The 21,129-nt window shown below is 42.9% G+C and overlaps 1 protein-coding gene across 15 annotated transcripts in view; it reads right to left on the bottom strand.

Annotated features, from left to right (window-relative positions):
* The window catches only part of NEK11 (NIMA related kinase 11), a 245,575-nt gene that overhangs the window by 44,053 nt on the left and 180,393 nt on the right, over window positions 1-21,129 (bottom strand). For 10 of the 15 annotated variants that reach the window (XM_046678221.1, XM_046678158.1, XM_046678183.1 and 7 more), the window contains 2 exons: window positions 17,920-17,980; window positions 1,556-1,652 (listed from right to left, as the gene is read on the bottom strand). In XM_046678221.1, the coding sequence (XP_046534177.1) occupies window positions 1,556-1,652; window positions 17,920-17,980 (158 nt within the window). Of the gene's footprint in view, window positions 1-39; window positions 249-1,555; window positions 1,653-12,096; window positions 12,389-17,919; window positions 17,981-21,129 lie in introns of those variants that run through there. The other 5 variants (XM_046678237.1, XM_046678245.1, XM_046678215.1 and 2 more) reach the window with 4 other exon arrangements.

Genomic DNA, 21,129 nt, shown 5'->3' with positions numbered 1-21,129 from the left:
GCCATAATCTCCTCCTCCCAAGGAGAAGTGGAAGTAGACCGAGACAGGAAAGTTCAGCACAAACTTCCACACTTTCCGTTCCTGGGAACTCTTGTTGCCATGGTAGCTATGTTACTAAGTGACCACTCCGGTATAGGCAGGATTTGAAAACAATAAGCATCTAAACACATTACCAGCTTTTGGTCTGGAAATCATTTCAGCACGTTTTTCCTCCTTTGCTTTCAAACAGTAGCCTGGATGATGATGTGCTGTGTGGCAAGAACAATATAAATGCAAATCGACCGAAAAATAATTTTTGCTAAGCTTCCCTAACTATTCAACCAGCACCAATAGAAGAAGAAACTTTAGAGAGAAGCTTCTGAGTTGAAACGTCTGTAGGAGAGGTTTACAAACTATACAGCCCACAGGCCATATCTGGCCTGCCACATGTTTTCGTACATCTTGTGAGCTAAGAATTGCTTCTACATTTTCAAATAGTTGAAAAAAGTCAAAAGAAGAATAATATTTTGTGAGACCTGAAAGTCATATGAAATTCAAATTTTAGGGGCCGGCCCCATGGCCAAGTGGTTAAGTTTGTACACTCCGCTTCGGCAGTCCAGGGTTTCGCCAGTTCGGATCCTGGGCGCAGACATGGCACCGCTTATCAGGCCATGCTGAGGCGGCATCTCACATGCCACAACTAGAAAGACCCACGACTAAAAATATACAGCTATGTACCGGGGGGCTTTGGGGAGACGAAGGAAAAATAAAATCTTTAAAAAAAAAATTTTAGTCTGAAAATAGTGTTTTCTTGAAGCACAGCCATGCTCATTTATTTACATATCGTCCATGGCTGCTTTTGTGTTACAACAGAGAGTTGAATAATGGTGACAGAAACCGTATGGCCCACAGAGCCAAAAATAGTTACTATCTACCCTTTAGAGAGAGAATTTGCCAATTCCTGATCTAGAGACATGAGTTGTACAGGAGGAGTCATGCTGTGAGTCTGGGTGTCTCTTCTTTGCCAAGAAGTCTGTAACAGGTGTTGTTGTTTGGGGATGATATAACGAAATACCACAGATCGGGTAATTTATAGAGAACAGAAATGTATTTCCCACAGCTCTGGAGACCAGGAAGTCCAAGATCAAGGTGCCAGCACGGTCACGTTCTGGTGAGGGCCCTCTTCCTGATTCATAGTTGCTGCCTTCTTGCTGTGTCCTTCCACAGCAGGAGGGGCTAAGGCGCTCTCTGCAGCCTCTTCTATAAGGGCACTAATGCCATTCATGAGGGCTCCACGCTCATGATTCAAGCACCTCCCAAAGGTCCCACCACTAATACCATTACCTTTGGAGGTTAGGATTTCAACATATGAATTTGGGGGAGACACACTCAAACCATAGCAAGTGCCCTCGACGCAGATTCAGGCCTTTTCAACAGAGCTTGGGCACATTCCATTCACGGTTGCTTCTCAGAAAGCACAGGTGCTCTTTTTGTGGACACCAAGTAGAACAGCATCACGTGACAGGATCACACGCTCTGTCAATACGTTCTAGGGGTCAGTCAACATGCTACTTACTCCCTCATGCGTTTCATCTTGGTCCTGGCCATCGCACTGTTGAAAATTGTTGGTCCTGGGGACATGTCTGGAGCTGTGCTGGTGATGGTCCTTGTGTCTGAAAATCAATGCACAGGGCTTATTGACTTCATCAGCACTCCAGCAACACTGGGGCAACATTCAAGGGCAATCAGAAAACAGAACATAATCCACCTTTGCCACAAGGTAATGCTACATTAATTAGAGATGAATTCAATTATGACATGCACATTAGGGAGATTTATTCCAAATGACAAGATTATTTACAGTTTTAATATGCACAAAGAATTCGGGAATTAAGCCTCTCTGGAAAAGGATTGTTTAAACAGAATGCCATTATGTCAAAGATGGGCTTTGTATACTAGAAAACACAGGGGGAAATGGGGCTATAGAAAAGCTAAGGTTCTTGGGAAGCCTTTGGCCAGTCTCTCTCAGCAGATGTGGATCTGTGATTGATGACCGAGGAATTTTTGTTAATAAGCTTAGTTTTCCCTTTATGTCCATCCCACACCTGAGCGTTAGCTTTTTTGCAACAGAAAGTGAGATGCTGACCGGGGGTCACCTGCAGCCTTGAACTTCAGCAGAATGGAGCAGAAGGCTAAAGCCGGGTTCAGAAAGCTGCAGTGCTGTGAAAGCTGCTGAGAGAGCCACCGATTTCACCAAGGCACCCTGGAGGCTCTTACAGAACGTGTTGGAACTGAAGGGAAAGAAATAGTCCACCAACTGAAACAGCACTGCTTCTCATTTAGAAGCTGAAGCTGGTCCCTGAGGGCAGGCCAGGGCAGTGGAGAGCTGGATTTGCATACGGGCACCGGAGCTGGGGGCAGAGTCCTTCCTGTGCACTCCTTAGATGTCCCACAACGAGCCCCTCACCCCATCAGGAAAAGACCTTGAACGCTCTAATATTCATTTGTAAATTATATCCATGCAGTTGGTATGTTAGAGGACAGATCCCCATTGTGAAATTCTCACTCTTTTCCCAACAGATCTCATATAACACGTGACTGTCTGATTTAGGGACCATAGGAGAAAATGAGGGCCAATCCCTACTTTACATATTAGTCAAGTTTTTTTCTTATATTTTTAAATTTAAAAAATTAAATGCAAATTCTATTATTTCTCAACATGTCCTTCCTTTGTACACCCCCTTGGGAGCATGCATTCCAGGTTGAACTTCCTGCTCTTATGGAGATCATTGAGATGAACATTCTCCTGCCTTACTGTCAGAATCTCTGATCTTTCCTCAGGCTACATGCCTAGAGGCAGAATTACCTGGATCAACAGGTTGAACTTTGTAGCGGGCACATTGCAATTAGTTAAATAAACCACCTGCCTTTCCTCGTACATCATCAGTTATGTCCCCACATTAAGACACAAGTTCTAGAGATGACCGCTCCCCTTTCTCCTGGAGATTACCCCTTCCACACCTTGAGGGAAAACCTGCTTTAGCCTTCCTGACATCAGACAGCCAGCTTCATTTCAGCTCCCCCCATCCTACCAGCCCTGGCCAGGACAGCTGCTTCTCCCCAGGGAAGGCTTTGGTGAGGGGCATTGAGGAGGGAGGCATGGGGTCCATTTCATGTCCAGCTGGTTGCTTTTCATAATTGTCTTTCCTAGAACCTGAAAAGTTACTAAAACCACACCATGCCAAATAACCCACATGTGAGCTCAAAAATCCATTCTGCCAAGAAGGAAAGGAAGCTGCTGCTTTCCCATCTCTTCCAGAGAGAGCTGGGGAGTCCTGAAGGCTTATGCAAATAGAGGTCAAAGCAATTTCCAGGAGAGCTGCAGTTTATTTTAATCTGGCCACTGTTCTCCTCAGTAAGGCTCTCAGCATTGCTGGGAAAGATGCTAAGCCTTAATTAAGCCCAGAGTAGAGAACAGGGCAAGGAGAATTTCAAGCAACAGGGTTGGCTGGCAAAGCTTGGTGCTCAGAGCAACTCCTTTTTCAGTGTTTCTTATTGGCCAGCCTTTTTCCTCTCCATCCCACTTTCCAACATGAATAGCAGATGCTCTGTGTCAAAGAAAAGGGCAACATATTTAGCAATCATGATAAAAACAATTGGACTAGAATCATAGACTTCAACTAATAGGTAATTTAATCCCAGAGCATGTTTTAGACCACTGCGTCTCAAACTGGAATGTGATACGAATCACCCATGAATCTTGTTAATACACAGATTCTGACTTAGTAGGTGTGGGTTGGGCCTGGGATTCTGCATTTCTAATAAGCTCCCAGGTGATACGAATGCTGCCGGTCCTGGGACCAAATTTTGAGTAGCAAGACTCTAGATAGGCCGACTACACAATTCGTGGGGCCCAGAGTTAAATGACAATACAAGGCCCCTTGTTCAAAAAGCAAGAGACAAGCTGGTTCTCTCTTGTACATCTCTCTCTGGATCGGTCATAGTGTTTTTTAGTGGGCATTTAATGTCATTCCCCCTCAGGAACTGGGATAGACACTCTCAAGGAGAGGGAAAATTCTCATGGGGCCAAGGGCCCCACACCCTGACCCTCTCCCAGCCATGCGCAGGCCCCCACTGGCAGTGAAGGGTGGCAGTGCTTTCAGGAGTTGGCTCAGGGAGTGCGTGGTGGGGGCCCTTCCCAGGGAGGCGGCCGAAGGCGAAGCAGCCCATGAGTGAGGCTTCAAGGCCCTGGCATATGTCCCACTGTCCCAGCAGACCTCACTCACAAAACACAAACGCAAAGATAATATTATCAGGAATTTCATTAAACCCCAAGTGCAGGTCCCCTCCCGAGCCTGGGGCCTATGCAGCGGCACTGGTTTTATGCCCGTGAAGCTCTCGTTCCAGAGCTCTGCTTTCTCAGATATTTTAAGAAATAGATGAATCCTCAATCACTATGTTGATTTTTAAAATTAATTTTCTCTTTATTAATTTCAATACACACATGATGTTAGGTGCATTTATAGTTGCACAGATTTCTTATGAGACCTCTCTACCGTCTCCATCCCAAGGATCTTCTAGCCACAGGTGGGGACCCGCCCCGTCCACTGAGTAAGTCTGCCCATCTCTGATCTACCTTTGATTGGCCTTCGCTTTGACTTCCCCTCCATCATTTTCCTAAAGGACGGGGGGTATTGACATGAAGCATCGCTTAGACGGCACTCTTCTGGTTTCTAAGACTGAGGAACGTCTACCAACCAGTCATCAAACACAGCCTACACCTATGGTGAGTTTTTTAAAGTGGATATGTGCACGTGCAAGTGGTAGATTTTAGAGAAAACTCTGACCACTCCATTCCACCTGTGGTAATTTCTGAAGATACTTGACTCCAGGTACCTCTGTGAGAAGCCCTGTGGTGCATGTCGTGAGGCTGGGACTCAGCAGGTCTTAATTGACTGCAGCCTCAAGTCAGAGGGGAGTAAGGGGGTCGAATGGCAGCCATGTCCTGCCTCCTTCTACCCACTCACTGGGTGGGCCATGTGTTCCTTGGAAGGGGACTCTGACCCCATTAAAATACAGGGAGAGTGACTATTGCCATGCTGCCTGAGCAGAGAACTCGCCTGTGCTCACAGCTCAGATCACAGGTCAGCATCAAAACTGTGGGTCCAGGTACTTTGAAAAGAAAGTGGTGACAGAAAATATAAGATGGAACAACTTGGGCGTTTGCTTCCTTTTCCCCATCCCCATCATGCTGTAGGGACCTGAAATTGGCCACCCCAAGGTATGTCTCTTTGGCATCAGGATTATTTGAGGCTGATTGCTTTTGATAAAGTGAGACAGGGAAGGAGGCTCTGAGGAATGGAACTTGCCCTTTGTTAGGACACCTTTACATTTGTAAGGTAAATCTCTATCTGTAAAAGGTGCCTCCCTCTCTGTACCAGGAAGAAGAAAGGAGACGACCTTCTCTCTAGAAACTCTTAATCAATACCAAAGGCAAGGACTTAAATCTGCATTTTATTGTGCTAGTCTGGTAACCTCCTGTAACTGACTTTCCTCCCCCTTCCAACTTTGGCATTTCTTTAAGGATTAAGCATCTTTCTTTAGGCTAGGAACTGATTGCTGCGCTCACCTGTGACCGCCCAGCTCCAGACAATCGACTTGCCTCCGGCCACGCCCTCAGAGACAGCCGACCACTACCTGCTGTGTCCATCAAGTGCTGTGCCGACAGGGCAATCTTGTGACTATTGTGGGAGGGACATTTCAATCACATGTGAAACACCCTGTTTGGGGGTATATAACCACTCTGTGCACCCCACTTCTTCGGTGCCCTTTCTTCCTTCAGGAAGAAAGGCCCCGGGCCATGGTTCCTCATAAAGCTTTGTTTAATTTTCTCTTGCTATTCTGTCTCATGTGAATTTAATTCGTTCTCCGGCCAGACGAACCCACATTTGAGAAGAGGAAATGTCTTCCTCCCCTACAATGCCTTCCACCAGAACGAGTAGCACCTTTTGCACTACGAAAACAGAACTCCAAACAGATGCTGTGACTTGGTGATTCTGTTGAGTTTCCGTTTAAACCAACTGCCCCCCTTCCCTCTTGTGTCATTCAGCCTGGGGTCTGTCTCCCTCAAATTCTAATCCTGTCTTCCTTGGTCACTGTCATGGTCTGCTTTCTGCTGCTGTTCTGTCCTTTCCTTGATCCCATCCTTCAACTGTTCATCCCAGCTTTCCATCCTGGGTTCCTTCATCTTCCTGTCTCAGGCATGTGACTTGTATTTCAGTACTTAGATCATTTCTATACAAAAATTAATTCCAATTCATCATTAACAACAACAACAATAATGGCTAAACCTTTTTTAGGAGAAAGTGTCAGGCCCTGTGCTAAGCATCTTCCCTGTATCATCTCATATAAGATTCCTACAAAGTAGCTGAATTTTTCAGTGAGAAAAGTGAGGTTTAAGACATTACATAACTTACCCAAGTTCATACATCTGATACGTTACATAGCTGGAACTTGAAACCAGGCCTTGTTTGATTCCATAGTCCTAGATGTTTGGCCACCCTACCTTAAACTCCCCAGAGTGAATAGCTACTCTGTTGACTGCTGTGTTAGTTGAGATGCTACTTGCCACATTTTGCTTTCAAATACTCTTCACTATAGATATGAATTTCTCCCTCTACTCCTCCCCCCTTTTTTTGGTGAATAAGATTGGCCCTGAGCTAACATCTGTGCCAATCTTCCTCCATTTTGTATGTGGGATGCCACCACAACATGGCTTGATGAGTGATGTGTAGGTCTGTGCCCGGGATCCAAACTGGTGAACCCCAGGCCACTGAAGCAGAGTTCTCAAACTTAACCAGTACACCACTGGTCTGGCCCCTACCCTACGTTTTTAACCAGTTAGTAAACTCCTTGTCCACAGAGATTATGTTCTTTTTTTAATATCTTAATCCATTTTTGAGTATATAATTCAATGGTATTAAGTACTTTCATGATATGCAACCATCACTACTATCTATTTCCAAATTTTTTCATCACCACAAATTGAAACTCAATACCCATTAAACAATAACTCCTCATTCTCTCCTCCACTTAACCCCTGGTAGCCTCTAATCTACTGTCTGTGTCTGTCAAGGTCACTATTCTAGGTACTTTATATAAGTGGAATCATACAATATGTATCCTTTTGCGTCTGGCTTATTTCACTTAGCATAAAGTTTTCAAGGTTCTACCATGTTGTAGCATGTGTCAGGACTTCCTTTTTATGGATGAGTAATATTTCATTGTATATATTTGTATATATATCACATTTTGTTTATTCTTTCATCTGTTGATGAACACGAGTTGTTTGCATGACAACAGATGAGTGGATAAACAAAACTAGTATTATGAGTAATGCTGCTGTAGGTATTTTCACAGATACCCTTCACCAGCTTTAGGAAGTTCCTTTCTATTCCTAGTTTGTTGAGTGTTTTTATCAAGAAAATGTGTTGGATTTTGTCAAGTGCTTTTTCTGTATCTGTTGAGATAATCATATAGCTTTTGTCCTTTATTATATAAATATGGCATGTTACATTAATTGATTTTCTGACATTAAGCCACACTTGCATTCCTGGGATAAATCACACTTGGTCTTTGTGTATAATCCTTCTTTTTAAATGTTGCTGGATTTGGTTTACTAGTATTTTGTTGATGACTTTTGCATATATATTCATAATAGATATTGGTCCATAGTTATTTTTCCTTGTGATGTCTTTGTCTGGCTTTAGTATCAAAGAATGGCCTCATAGAACAAGTTTGAAAGTGTTCTCTTGTATTCTATTTTTTTGAAGAGTTTGTGAAGGACTAGTATTAATTCTTCTTTGAATGTTTAGTAGAATTCATCAGTGTGAACTCACCAATCTGGGCCTGGGCTTTCCCTTGTTGGAAGTTTTAAAATTACCAATTTGATCTACTTGTTATGGGCCTATTCAGATATTCTTTTTCTTCTTGAGTCAGTTTTGGTAATTTGTGTCTTTCTAGGAATTTGTCCATTTCATCTAATTTGTTGGCATACTGTTGTTCATAGCATACCATTATGATCTTTCTTATTTTCTTGGTCACTATAGCTAAAGATTGACCGGTTTTGTTAATCTTTCCAAAGAACGAATTTTTGGTCTCATTGATATCTTCTCTTGTCTTTCTACTTTTTATATCATTTATTTCCAGGCTAGTCTTTATTATTTCCTCCCTTCTGCTTGCTTTGGGTTTAATCTGTTCATCTCTTTCTAATTTCTTAAGGTAAGGCATATATTTCAGATGCTCAATAGGTGGGAGTTAAAATCAAAGGTAATGTAAACAGTAGCTGTGGTCCTTAACCCATAAAGGGCTTTCAATCAATTGGGAATACAGGATATGTACCTAGATAATCACCAGAAGTGCTATTGAGTACACAAACATAAGGTACTCTGCTAGGTGCGGGAATACAAAGAGGTATAATAAGGGTCTGTGGAACAAGTACCAGCCTTCAAGTTAGGGGACCACAGTTATTGTTCTAGTTCTACTCTCATCAGCTACATGGCCCTCAGGTCACCTACCTGGGGCTCAGTTTCTTCAATTTATATTTAAGTAGTTTCATTAGACTGAGGGCCTTCTTCCAATTCAAACATTCTAGGATCTGGTATAAGACATAGCCCCAGACCGCCAGGGGCATAGACTTGGTTGGGAAGGCGATACTTATCCTAACAGAGATAAAGAGCAATCCAAGGGAGCAAATGTGAAGAGGCAAATGGCAGGGACCAACAATCAATGCTACAGGTGTTACACAACATCAGGGAAAATCCTCCTGAAGTCTCTTTCCCCACCTATGAAGCATAGGATGATGAGGATTATAACACTTGATACTACCCCATGGAGATGTTTTGACAATGAGATGAAAGCAAAATGATATGAAGAGACATTAAACAACTAGAAGCTGTGTTTCTTTAGAGTGCAAAGCACAGCTCATACTAGTAATATTGTCAAGATCGCTCCTACTTCTGTTGTCTCTTACCAGCAGACCTGTTTTCCCTGAAGGAGTGACAGCTTGATGATTCTGACATTTAAGCAGCAGAAAGAGATTCTTCTCTCATTTCTTCCAAAATTTCCCTTTACTCACTTCAGTTGCTGGACAAATGACCTTGACTGTAAAATGAAACCCTGCCTTTGCCCTCCCTGCTAAACATCCTTCCATCTGGGTAATAAAGAGCTGACGCAGGGCCTGCAGGGGTGGGTATTCTGGCAACCAAGCCTTCACTGCAGCACCTGAGACACTGCTTACTCAGGAAGCCTTGCAGGCACTGTCCTTGGTGCACAGTACATTTAGAATGCTTCTCACTTAATCTCCTTTAACCCTCCTCTTCTCTCAATTTCCCATGGCACACTGAGGAAAGAACAGTTACCTGATAGGCACCCGTCTTTGCCAAATTATTGCAAAGGCACATCCTCATGGCCCAGAGTTCTCCTCCTACTCCTTAGAATGGCACATGATCGAAGATTTGCCTAGGGGTTGGTAAACTTTTTCTGTAAAGAGCCAGGTATTAAATATTTTAGACTTTGGAGGTGAAGCAATCTCTGTTGTAAGCATTCAACTCTGCTGTCGCAGCTGAAAACAGCCATAGGCAGTAGGTAAATGAATGAGCATGGCTGTGTTCCAGTAAAATTTTACTTACAAAAAGTGGTAGTGAGCCAGATTTGGCCTGTGAGCCGTAGTTTATCGACTCCTGGCCTAGACGATGGAGAATCATCATGATTCTGAGCTGCAGGTGACCGTAGTCCTCTTCAAGACAAATTCCCTCATCTTATGGATAGGGAAACTGAGGCCAAGAGAGGCAGCATGGCTTGCCCAAGGTCAGAACTATAAGGGGAGGGGCAAAGCCAGGACTAGAACCATGGTTTCCTGACTCCTGAATGAGTGCTCTTTCTAATCCCCCCCAGGAGTGCCACATCCAAACGAGGATTTTCACATGCTGATTTTGAAAAGTCAGGAAATCATCAGACAAAACCCTCTTCTAAAGGCTGAAATCTGGGGAGAACATTACCTCTGTCATCTCATTTCTTCACCTCTCCAGATGATGGTCCCATGGCTTATTACAGGAGGAGCCATGAACCAGCAGGGCCTTGTGAAAGCTGTTCCACTCTGCTGAGAGGCTTAGCTGACCTACATCTTTGTGAAGATTTTTCCTTGAGCTTCTCTTGTAATGATAGTGAACCTCAGGATGTCACTAAAACTGCCAAAGAATCTGAAAAGCAGGCTTGTCTCTGTCTTCACTGTGTTACCCCAACACCCTAGGGATGGAGACACACCACGCAGATCTCCCTTCAAGGAAGGACTTGTTGCCCGCTGTCGGGAGTGCTGGAGACAGCCTCCAGCTGTGGCCCCTTCAGGAACCGCTTCAGCTGCAGGAAGTTGCCTTGCCCAAGATCATGCCCTTCCCATGTGGCCCACATTTAATAACTGATGACAGTAGAGGTAGAAAAACTGGCCCTCTTGGGCTATGCAGACAATTCTGATGAGTCCAGAGCTCCCTATGGGTTTGGGCAAGGCTTGTCAGGCCTGCATCGCCACTCAGCTTCTCCCACTGCCTCATCCTGCTTCCTTCCTTTCCCATCTGTGGGGGTCAGTCCTAAGGGCACTCTCAAATAAATGTCCTGCCCACTCAGCTCCATGTCAGAGGCTGCTTCCTGAAGAACCCAAGCCATGTCACATGGGTCCTGGGGTTGTAGGGAGTGTAAGGGCATGGAAGGGGTTGTCTTGGTGCCATTAACAAGCTAAGTATTTGACAAAAGTGATAATAAAAATGACACTGTAACCATTTCCAGCCCCCCACCTCCACCCCCAAACGCCAACTCCCAACGCCATCCCCAGCTCTTTCAGAGAAGTGTTCTATAGGCACAGGGCAGAAGCCACCACCTAAGGAAGTTGTTGCCAACCCTGCAGCAACAGCCATATCCATGCCAAACCACACGAGGAGGCTGGAGAAGAAAGCAGATGGGGCAAAGGAGAAGATGATGATCCAGGAGAGAGTTACCTCCAGATGCTTCCCGTAGGAAGGTAGCCAGGGCACATTAGGAAGAGTACATGAGCTGCCTTAGGGGACTGGGGTTTGAATCCTGACTCTGTGATGTTTGGCAAGTCACAAAATTTCTGTGACTCAGTTTCCTCACCTGTACAAAAAACATTTGCCTTTAGGGCCCTAGTAAAGCTTAAATGCAATGATCTATATAAAGATGCTTTGTTGTCGGAAAAGGCCGAGGTAAATTTATGCTGCCTCCCTCGTCTCCACGGCATGCACCCCAGTGCTCTGCACAGGGCAGCTTCTCAATAAATAAACAGCACCCCACTGCCTCCACCAAAATTAAATGAGCTGGGAAAAAAGTGGACCAGCTTGGAAAAGAAAACTTGCTACTCACAAGGGAGATGATAAATACCAGGAGATGGGAAATAAATAAACTTTCTATTTTTACTCTATATGTTTACTTCACACAACAAATATTCAACTGAATTGTATGGAAGATTAAAAACAACAGGAGTTCAGGGATTTGCAAATGTTCTTTTTTTTTTTCAATATACCAGAAGAGGCCTCTAAGAATAGGACCTATCAGTTTAAAAAAATAAAAGTGTATTTGGATTGATGTAGAGCAATGAAATGTGGATACAGGTTAAGAAAAGGTTTGTGAAAGCTAGACCCCAACTTTTTCAGCTGGGCTTACCCTGTGGACCCAGTAGCCAGGGTTTGGGGAGTTTAATTATTCTAGGTGGCCTGCATGGAGCATCTTAGCTTTAGAAACAAAACCTGCTTTTCTGTAAGAGCAGGTTGGGCTGGGTTCAAGACTGACTAAAATACTTAAGGAAAGTGCATTGGTACTTCCTTCTTCCTTTAGCAGAAAAGAATCACAGAAGTCACGCATGTTCACTGCAGACAAATTAGAAAACACAGAGGTGGAAAGCTGCTCAGAGAACCATTATTAACACTTTGGTATTTCCAAACGCGCGCGCGTGTGTGTGTGCATTTATCAACTACAATTTTGTAAACTTTATTACTTTTATAACACCTTTCATGCCTATGAATATGTAACTACACCATCATTTTTTAATAAACTGTAAAGAACTTCTTTGTTCTAGGTATCCCAAGCCCCCATTGCTAGGCACATATTTTGATTCCATTTTTCACTGTTGTAAACAACACTGCCATGTGAATCCTTGTGTATTTATCTTCACACTCAACTCTGATTCTTTCTTCAAGATAAATTCCTAGACATAGACTTGCTGGGTCAAAAATACTTCATTCTGGGGCTGGCCCAGTGACATAGTGGTTGGGTTTGCACACTCTGCTTTGGCGGACCAGGGTTTGCCAGTTCAGATCCTAGGTGCACCAGTCGTCAAGCCATGCTGAGGCAGCATCCCACATACAAAAAATGACACAGATGTTAGTTCAGGCCCTAGCAAATAGGTGGACAATCTTCCTCTCTATTGGCGACATAGCTTTACTGACCCAACCAGAAGTGGCCTCTAAAAAGCAATTGGTCTGGTGTATAATTACTGCCAGAGAGAACAGCTCTATATTGTCCCTTCAAGAACAAGTATTCTCTAAAATCAAATGGCCAGGTGAAATTTGTTCGTTTACGGGGGCCCTGTAGCAGCCACCTCACCCAGGAAGGCACATGGGTGGCCATCTGTGCTGCGTGCAGTCAGACACACCCAAGAGCATCACTCAGCCCCTTCTTGGGCTGAGATGGATGATCGGGGGGCTGAGATGGATGATCGGGGATCTGTGTGTGTCCCTACCATCTCCTCTAAGCTGCATGCTGTGGAATTCAAGTCCTAGCTAAGCACTCTGCCAAGCAGATCCAGACCAAGGGTTTTGGTTCTGCAAGCAGGCGCTCCATGCTGCCCACCTCCAGCTGGCATGACTTCGGTCCATATTCAGGTGAGAACACAGGACAAGTTCTCACCTTTCACTACAGTGTCGGTCCTGACAACTGCTGTCCGAAGCACATGGCTCCCTCTACAGTCAGCAGCACAGAAAATAAACTGAAAAATAATTACCTCAAATCGTCTACTCCTTCTGGCGAAAGCCAAACGAGGAAATTTTCCACAAGATACTGCAAGGGCCATCTCTCCTTCTACATTTCTAGATATTAAATTTCTATCCTTATAACAAACAAGTTCATTTCTGTAGTAATATACAGAAGATTCTTTGCTAAGAGTATATTACTAAGAATGATTAATAATATTGTTTTAGGGGTTTATTTATGTTACAAAGGCTTTTTCTTGCTCCCCATCACCACACATCTGCCAAGTGAATGTGTCTGGCAGACACATAGCAGTTTCTCTGTAAATTGCCACTAATTCTGAATCGACTACCTCCTTTTGAGTTTTAAAGAATTTATAAAAACTACTAAATTTCTATAAGACATAAACAGAAAGGTTAGTGATAACTAGATATTGTGTAGCCACATCAAACTAATCCAAGCGGTTTCTGATCCGAAATATCCCCCCTCTCCTCTAAATTTGGTGGTTTCCATGTGTTAGTAACCAAAGGTAAAACACTGCTTAAATCACTCTAATTATTATGAGAAATTCTTCCCTGTCACGGTGAAAAGCACAACAGTGCGGGGTTAAACGGCTGTCAGTCATCCCTACACTTAACAGCTTAGAGTTTGAAGAGCTTAAGCAAAGGAAGTTTCTAAGGCATTCAGAAGCCCTGATGCCTTCTCTGGTCCGTGTGAGTCACATTGTTTAGTGGAGATTAAACAGTTATTACCAAGGTTCAGTGGAAGAGTGGAGGGATAACAATTTTCAAAAAGCCTAACTCATCAGACATATCAACACACTAAAAATTCTTAACGGGCAGAGAGGTTCTGAAGTCTCTCTTGTATTCTAATTACTTCTGAGACAACGTCCAGTTTGGATCTACAAAACAAACCTTTTTATAAATATAGTTTACTAAGGACTTGTCTCATCCTGCCAATGACTTCTCTCTGGAAGTACAGCTAATTTCCAGAACATTGAAAAGTATTAAACTTCATATGTAGCCTTGGTTCATAATCTCTTTACTAAGAAATATGGAGACAGAAGTTTCCTTTCTAAATTCAATGAAAAGGAAGATAGAGGTCATCTTCTGTCCTAACTGAGTAGTGACGGGCCTGAACAGTTACTGTAGCAACACCATACGCTGTCTATGTAATGAGAGCCCATAACGAGTTCTCCGTCAAGTTATTCTTTTCAAAGCATCCTCCTTACTGTTTTTTAAAAGTAATCTCTTCTGATCACGCTTAAAAACCAGTGGTATCCTAACCTACAAGATAAAGTTCAACCTCCTTAAGCTGGCACACACGATTCTCTACGGCTTTGGCCCTATATATCTGGCTTATCATTATGTGCTTTATAAACATTTGTAGGGAAGAAAGGAGGGGAGGAAAAGGCAGGCTACAGATGTAAACCACAGAATTTCATGTTTTAAAGTATCTGCCCTCAGTGAAACAGCCACTGCCTACATTTTTGGCTGTCCCCATGCCCTCAATTCTGGCCTTTCCTGCTCCCTTTTAAATTTCCTCTCTTCTTCCCTCTCCTAATTCCACTTGGGATCACTCAGCATCCTATTTGTGACTGGCCTTGCTTCTTGTACCCCATGGGAAATTTCGGGCTTCAGAAATGAGGTGCCTCCATTTGGGACAATATGTCTTCCACGTGTGAAAGAAGCACCTAGTGGGTGCTCTCTGGTATTGTTACAAAGCTTTGCACTGGTTCATCCAGGACCCCACCTGGTGGCTGGGACCATGTTCCAAATAGGTCTCAACATCTGAGTGCTCACACAGTGCCTTGAACCCACCAGACCTCTCTAAATGTCTGACGCAGATGCTGAGGATGAGGCGAAAATACAGCATTGGTTCCAAGGAAGCTCAGTAACTCTTGTGTACACTGCCAGGCAGCCCAGCACACACCAACGGCACCACAAAGAGAGAGAAAAAGAACTCAGAAGGAAGCAATTTTCATTTTCGCTTATAGGTGAGTTCTCCATAATTTTAAGAAATAAAATTTTAATTTTATACTTTAGTAATGCTTTGTTTGAATTATAAATTGGGGTGAGTGCACATGGTAAGAATTTCAGGGATTAAGGACTTTAAAGGCATTGTTTTCAAAGTTTGGCATGGACCCAGAACACCAGCATCCCTTGGAAACTTGTCAGAAATACAGATTATTGGGCACACACAAGACCTGCATTTTCACAAGCCCTCTAAGTGATTCTGATGCATGGTCAAGTATGACACGCACGGATCAAAAGGCTTTAAAATGACCTTGATGTATAGAGGACACTAATACACCGAACTTGGAATTCAGAAGGGCACCTTCTAATTCGGGATCTCTTGAAGCTACACAAACGCTAACTCATTCATCCTCTCCACTCTCCAGTGATATAGGAAGGGAAAATCTCTCTTTCCCTGTCTTAAACAAAAATAAAACTAAACGTGGGGTTGGCAATGGGGTCAAACAAAAGAACTCAACATTTTCAGGGCCACAAAGTTAAAACTTGCTTGGTCCAAATAGCCAGAAAGGACGTTTGCGTCTTTGTTATTCTTTTCTCTCTTGTTGAGGGTTGGGAGAAGCTCTTGAAGATGTTTGTGGAAGATACTTAACATCTTCACATGCTCAACAGGCAACTGGCCATTTCCAAAACGCGTAGGCTGATGCTGAGTGTGAGCAAAGCCTAGCTCAATTTCATTTTTTTCTTTAATTTTTTTTCTTTTTCTCCCCAAAGCCCCCTAGTACATAGTTGTGTATTTTTAATTGCAGGTCCTTCTAGTTGTGGCATGTGGGATGCCTCCTCAGCATGGCCTGATGAGCTGTGCCATGTCCGCGCCCAGGATTCGAACTGGTGAAACCCTGGGCCACGGAAGCAGAGTGCGTGAACTTAACCACTCAGCCACAGGGCCAGCCCCCTCAATTTCATTTTTGAGTGACAGGGCTTATACTCTGACATCTTTAAGTTTCAATTGTCTCTTGGAAGCTGTTCACGTTCTTACATACATTACCAAGCACAGTGATTAATAAGGTCTAACTATTACTGTAGCTGGTGAATCTCCCAGAAAAGTATTTGGAGCAAAACAGACACTAGCTACCTGAGCGATCTCATCGCCCATAAGACTCTGTGGGGAGATTTCTTCATGGCTTCTGTGGAATGAGAGAGAGTACCCGGAGTCCTGAAAGTAACAATATTCTCATCTGTAGTGAGGGTCCCGCTGTGAGTACCTCCCCAGACAGGTATTTACAGAAGCATGCCCCCCACCATCCCAGTGTCTCCTAGCCCACCCCTTACACTCTCCTCCTTCCCACACACATCCTGGACACTTAGCTTTCCCCTTTCTGTTTTCTAAATCACTTACCCCTCATCCATCTGCTTTCTATCTTCTCAAATTCACTAACAGCTCTCACCTGCTCCATCCTCTCTCTGTTCCTGTAGTTTATATCAGCTTTATGCCTTTCCCGTCACTTTAGTGGAGTTCCAGACAAAGATAAATGTCTATTTTTATTCTATGTTTCTAATGTTCATTTTTATAAAATCGTACAGTCTAGAAGGGAATTTAGATATCACCTATCCAATCCAGCGTTGTTGTGTTTTTTTTTGTAGTAGAATCTTTTTCAAGATATAATCATATGCAGAAATCTAATGTATAAAACAGATAAGAGTGAAACTATTTTGGTTGAAGCTGGTAAAGGAGCAGAGACTGCATCTCATTTCTCTTAAAAATATTTTTAAATGTCTGTGAAGGGCCTCTTCTGCACCAGACACCACGTTAGACTCTGGAGAAAGAGAGATGAGCAGTGCAGACACGGCTTCTGTCCTCATGCTGCCCAGCACCCCTCCACCTGCCAGCTCCTGGAGGTCCCCAAGGAACCCAGTTTGAAAATCACTGATCTAATCTAACTGAGGTCCAGAGAGGGAAAGTGACTTGGCCAAAGGAAAGCCTTCCTGGTCTTGAAGTTCATACTTGGGAGTTAAATGTACCTAACAAGTGTTACTGATGTGCAATTGAACAAATCACAGGATGATGGTCAGGAGAAAAAAATCAAGGAGCTGTGTTGTGACTGAGACTTTGCACACAAAAATGTGGAATAAGCTAGAAAGAGGCTAAAAGTTGTGCATAAAGCTGGTAATAAAATAGCAGTGAACGCTTGCACGCTGAAAACCTAATCTTTATTCCTGCCACCCTCTTTGGAGAGATTGCTTTTGGTGATGCAATTAAAAAATTTAAAATAAAAACTCACAGTCAAATTTCAAAGAAAAAAAATCTCAGCCCTTTTCATCCAGGACCTGTGAGACTATCCTCTGCTGTTCTCTCTGTGTCAGGTGTGACAATTTATTGTCTCATGCTAGAAGTTACCACAGTTGGGGTTTTGGGATTAAAAAAGAAGAAACTAAGAAATAGGGATTTATCCTTGAAGCACAGGAATCCCATTTAACGAGACAGACAATGCTAGAGAAATTTCAGCTTTGTTTTTTAGACCAAGTCTCTTCCAATAACTGACTGACCTTGAGAGTGATGGTCCTTTAGGCTTGACTGAATGCAATCTGTTCTTACAGGATGAGGGAGGTGGGGAGAGTCCTCTTCCGGGAAACCTGGAAAACCTGTTATGGAGCACTGCTGGGCCACAATTTGATCCCTATGGACCACGGAATTTCAATTATTTCATCCTTGGAGACTGAGGGTCACTTACAATAATAATAAACAATTCTCCTTTGAAATTCCAGGCCCTGGGGCCAGACATTCCACCTCTGCTGGCCTCAGTTTCCTCATCTGTAAAATGAGGAGGTTAGACAGAAATATCTGTCAGATTCCCTCCAAGCTCTCTACTTCTTGGATATTCCATTCGAATCAGTAAGTATCACTATATTTTGGAATCTGAAGAAACTTACTCACCTAGAGAGGTGCAACCCAGGACGTTTTCCAAACACCTGGCCAGTGCTTCAATGTCACTGTCCTGTCAAAACAAGAGAGATTGACTTCCCTGTGTGGTAGAAGAATATTTAAGTTCACGGAAAAGTGTTCTTGCCACATTCAGGAAAAACAAAGCACACAAAAATCTGGCTGGAAAATTATTTTATAGTATGATTCCATCTTTTTAAAGAAAAACATGTATATCTCTATATATCTACATCTCTATATGTATCAATCTATAGCTCTACTGCTCTGTCTCTCTGATGGGAAGAACACACACTAAAAATGTTTTCAGAGTGGTTTTGATACAAGGTGTGATTATAGGTGATCTTTATTTTCTCCTTTGTGTGCTTACATCTTTTCTAAATTTTCTATAATAAAGAAATATTACTTATTTAATCTATAAAAATGGCAAATTCTATTAGAATGAAAAAATAGTTTTATTCCATCTATAATCTACTCAACACAACAGGAATTAAGTGAATATTTTTTTCCTAGAGAGTGTCTCTAGGTCTTCAGTTTATGGTTTTCAAGGAGTCCCGAATCTAAGAATTGCACTTCTTGTTTACCTTAGCCCTCAATAAGAGTCAGACATCCCCATGTGGGTTGGGGAGGACCTAGAACTGTATTTGATAGCAAATATTGTCTTTAATACCAAATAAATATCTGTCCTCTACCCAGGAGGCCAGAAAGATCCAAAACAGCATCATAATGATCTGGGAAAATGGAATATTTTCCTTTTCAGGGTTGTGGTTATAGTGAGAGAAATTACTAATTTATTTTAATTATCACCTGCTCCATTTCAAAACAAGCACCACATTTTATATTGCAGTAATTGTGGATTTTAGAAAAATGTACTATAGTATAGTAGACTACTCTAAAACGTTATATAAATGTGTTGGGTTTCATTTTATAACATCTGGTGGCATTTGGGCAGCCACTTTTTATGCATGTGGTAAAACCCAGCATCATTTCCTGTTCCAATGTATAGAAGAGGCAATGGTAAGGAAGGCATGCCTGGTCAATGCTAGTCAATGAAGCCAAAGCACCAACTGAAGACCCCCAGTGCCCAGCCCAGGAATAAGGAGGCACAGAAACAGAAGAAGAAAAAGCAGGTCCCAAAATCAAAGAACCCAATCAAAAAATGGACTGGAGATATGAACAGACATTTCTCCAAAGAAGATATACGGATGGCTAATAGGCACATGAAAAGATGCTCATCATCGCTGATCATCAGGGAAATGCAAATCAAAACTACACTAAGATATCACCTTACACCCATTAGAATGACAAAAATATCTAAATCTAATAGTAACAAATGTTGGAGAGGTTGTGGAGAGAATGGAACCCTCATACACTGCTGGTGGGAATGCAAACTGGTGCAGCCACTATGGAAAACAGTATGGAGATTCCTCAAAAAATTAAAAATAGAACTACCATATGATCCAGCCATGCCACTACTGGGTATCTATCCAAAGAGCTTGAAGTCAGCAATTCCAAAAGTCCTGTGCACCCCAATGTTCATTGCAGCATTATTTACAATAGCCAAGACATGGAAGCAACCTAAGTGCCCATCAACAGATGAATGGATAATGAAGTTGTGGTATATATGTATATACAATGGAATACTACTCAGCTGCAAAACAGAACAAAATCATCCCATTTGCAACAACATGGATGGAACTTGAGGGAATTATGTTAAGTGAAATAAGCCAGTTAGAGAAGGATAATCTCTGTATGACTCTACTCATATGAGGAATTTAAAAATGTGGACAAAGAGAACAGATTAGTGGCTACCAGGAGAAAGGTGGGGTGTGGGGTGGGCACAAAGGGTGAAATGGTGCACCTACAACACGAATGACAAACATTAATGTACAACTGAAATCACACAAGATTGTAACCTATCATTAACTCAATAAAAAAAAAAAGAAAAAAAGAAAAAGCAGGTCCCTTTCTTCTTCTGCACCCTTGTGGTTTCCAAACTCAACAGGGACAGCCTAAGTCAGAGAGGAACTCAGCAGAGACATCCTCTGATGGAAAAGCAAAGCACATATTGGATACACAGATGATAACACCAACCAGGCAAGCCCAGTTCTAAGCCTGGCTCCTCCATGAAGTGTATTGGCCTAGGCCAAATGGCTTGACTTCCCAGGTCTTGGTTTCTGCATCTGTAAAACTAGAGGGTTGAACCAGCTGATGGTTAAAGAGATTTCCAGCTCTAAAACCGTGTTCTTCGGGCTAAAGAGGTAGGGGGACAGTGAGTGTGTTAGATTGTTTTCAAAGACGGTGACAACAATCCTTTCCATCCCTGTGCTCCTATGCCATTCCTCACATCGAGAGGTAGAGACTCTTTCCCCACCCCTTGAGTTGGCCCTGTAACTTGATTTGGGTCACAGAATATGGCAGAAGTGATGCTGTGTGACTTCTGTAATAAGGCCTTAAGAGGCCATGTAGCTTCCATTTTTGCTCCCTTGAAGCCAACAACCACGTAAAGAAGTCCAGGCTGTCCTCCTGGAGAAATCACGTGGTGAGAGGAGTGTGAGGGGCCACGTGGAGGAAAACGTAGGTCCCCAGCCAACAGCCAGCACCAACTGTCAGACATGCAAGTGAGGCCATCTTGGACCCCCAAACTAAGCTCCCAGCTAAATGCAGCCCCATGAGTGACTTTAAGCAATGTCACATGGAGCAAAAGAACTGCTTAGTGAGCCCAGACAATTCATACAATCATGAGAAACAATGAATCATTGTTTTGAGCCACTGAGTTTTGGGGTGCTTTGTTACAGTAAAAGATAACTGAGACACTAAATAAATTGAGGTCACTGACCAACTTTTTTCCACTTTTATGCCCCAGTACCTAGCACAGCCCCTGGCACATGACAAATGCTAAATGCTCATCTGTACAGGTCTCTGCCAGCTTCTGTCATTTGAATGGAAGTAAAAGAGAAGAATGGCATCAAGTCTTTGGGCTATAGTCTACCAACAGAGTGGGTTCTCCCCTGCTCAAAGTACATCATTACTGGAAAAGTAGAGGAAAAAGCATACTACTTCTTAATTCTATGGCCTCGGTCAATTCAATTAACCTCTCCAAGCCTCAGTTTCCTTAATTGTAAAGTGAGGAGAATATGGCCTCTGTCTCACACAGGGCTCTTATGAGAAGCAAATGAAATAATAAAAAGACTTTAGTACAGTGTA

The sequence above is a fragment of the Equus quagga genome, chromosome 1 (assembly GCF_021613505.1).
Source record: "Equus quagga isolate Etosha38 chromosome 1, UCLA_HA_Equagga_1.0, whole genome shotgun sequence".
NCBI classification, from domain to species: Eukaryota; Metazoa; Chordata; class Mammalia; order Perissodactyla; family Equidae; genus Equus; species Equus quagga.
This window is presented reverse-complemented; position numbering and strand designations above follow the sequence as displayed.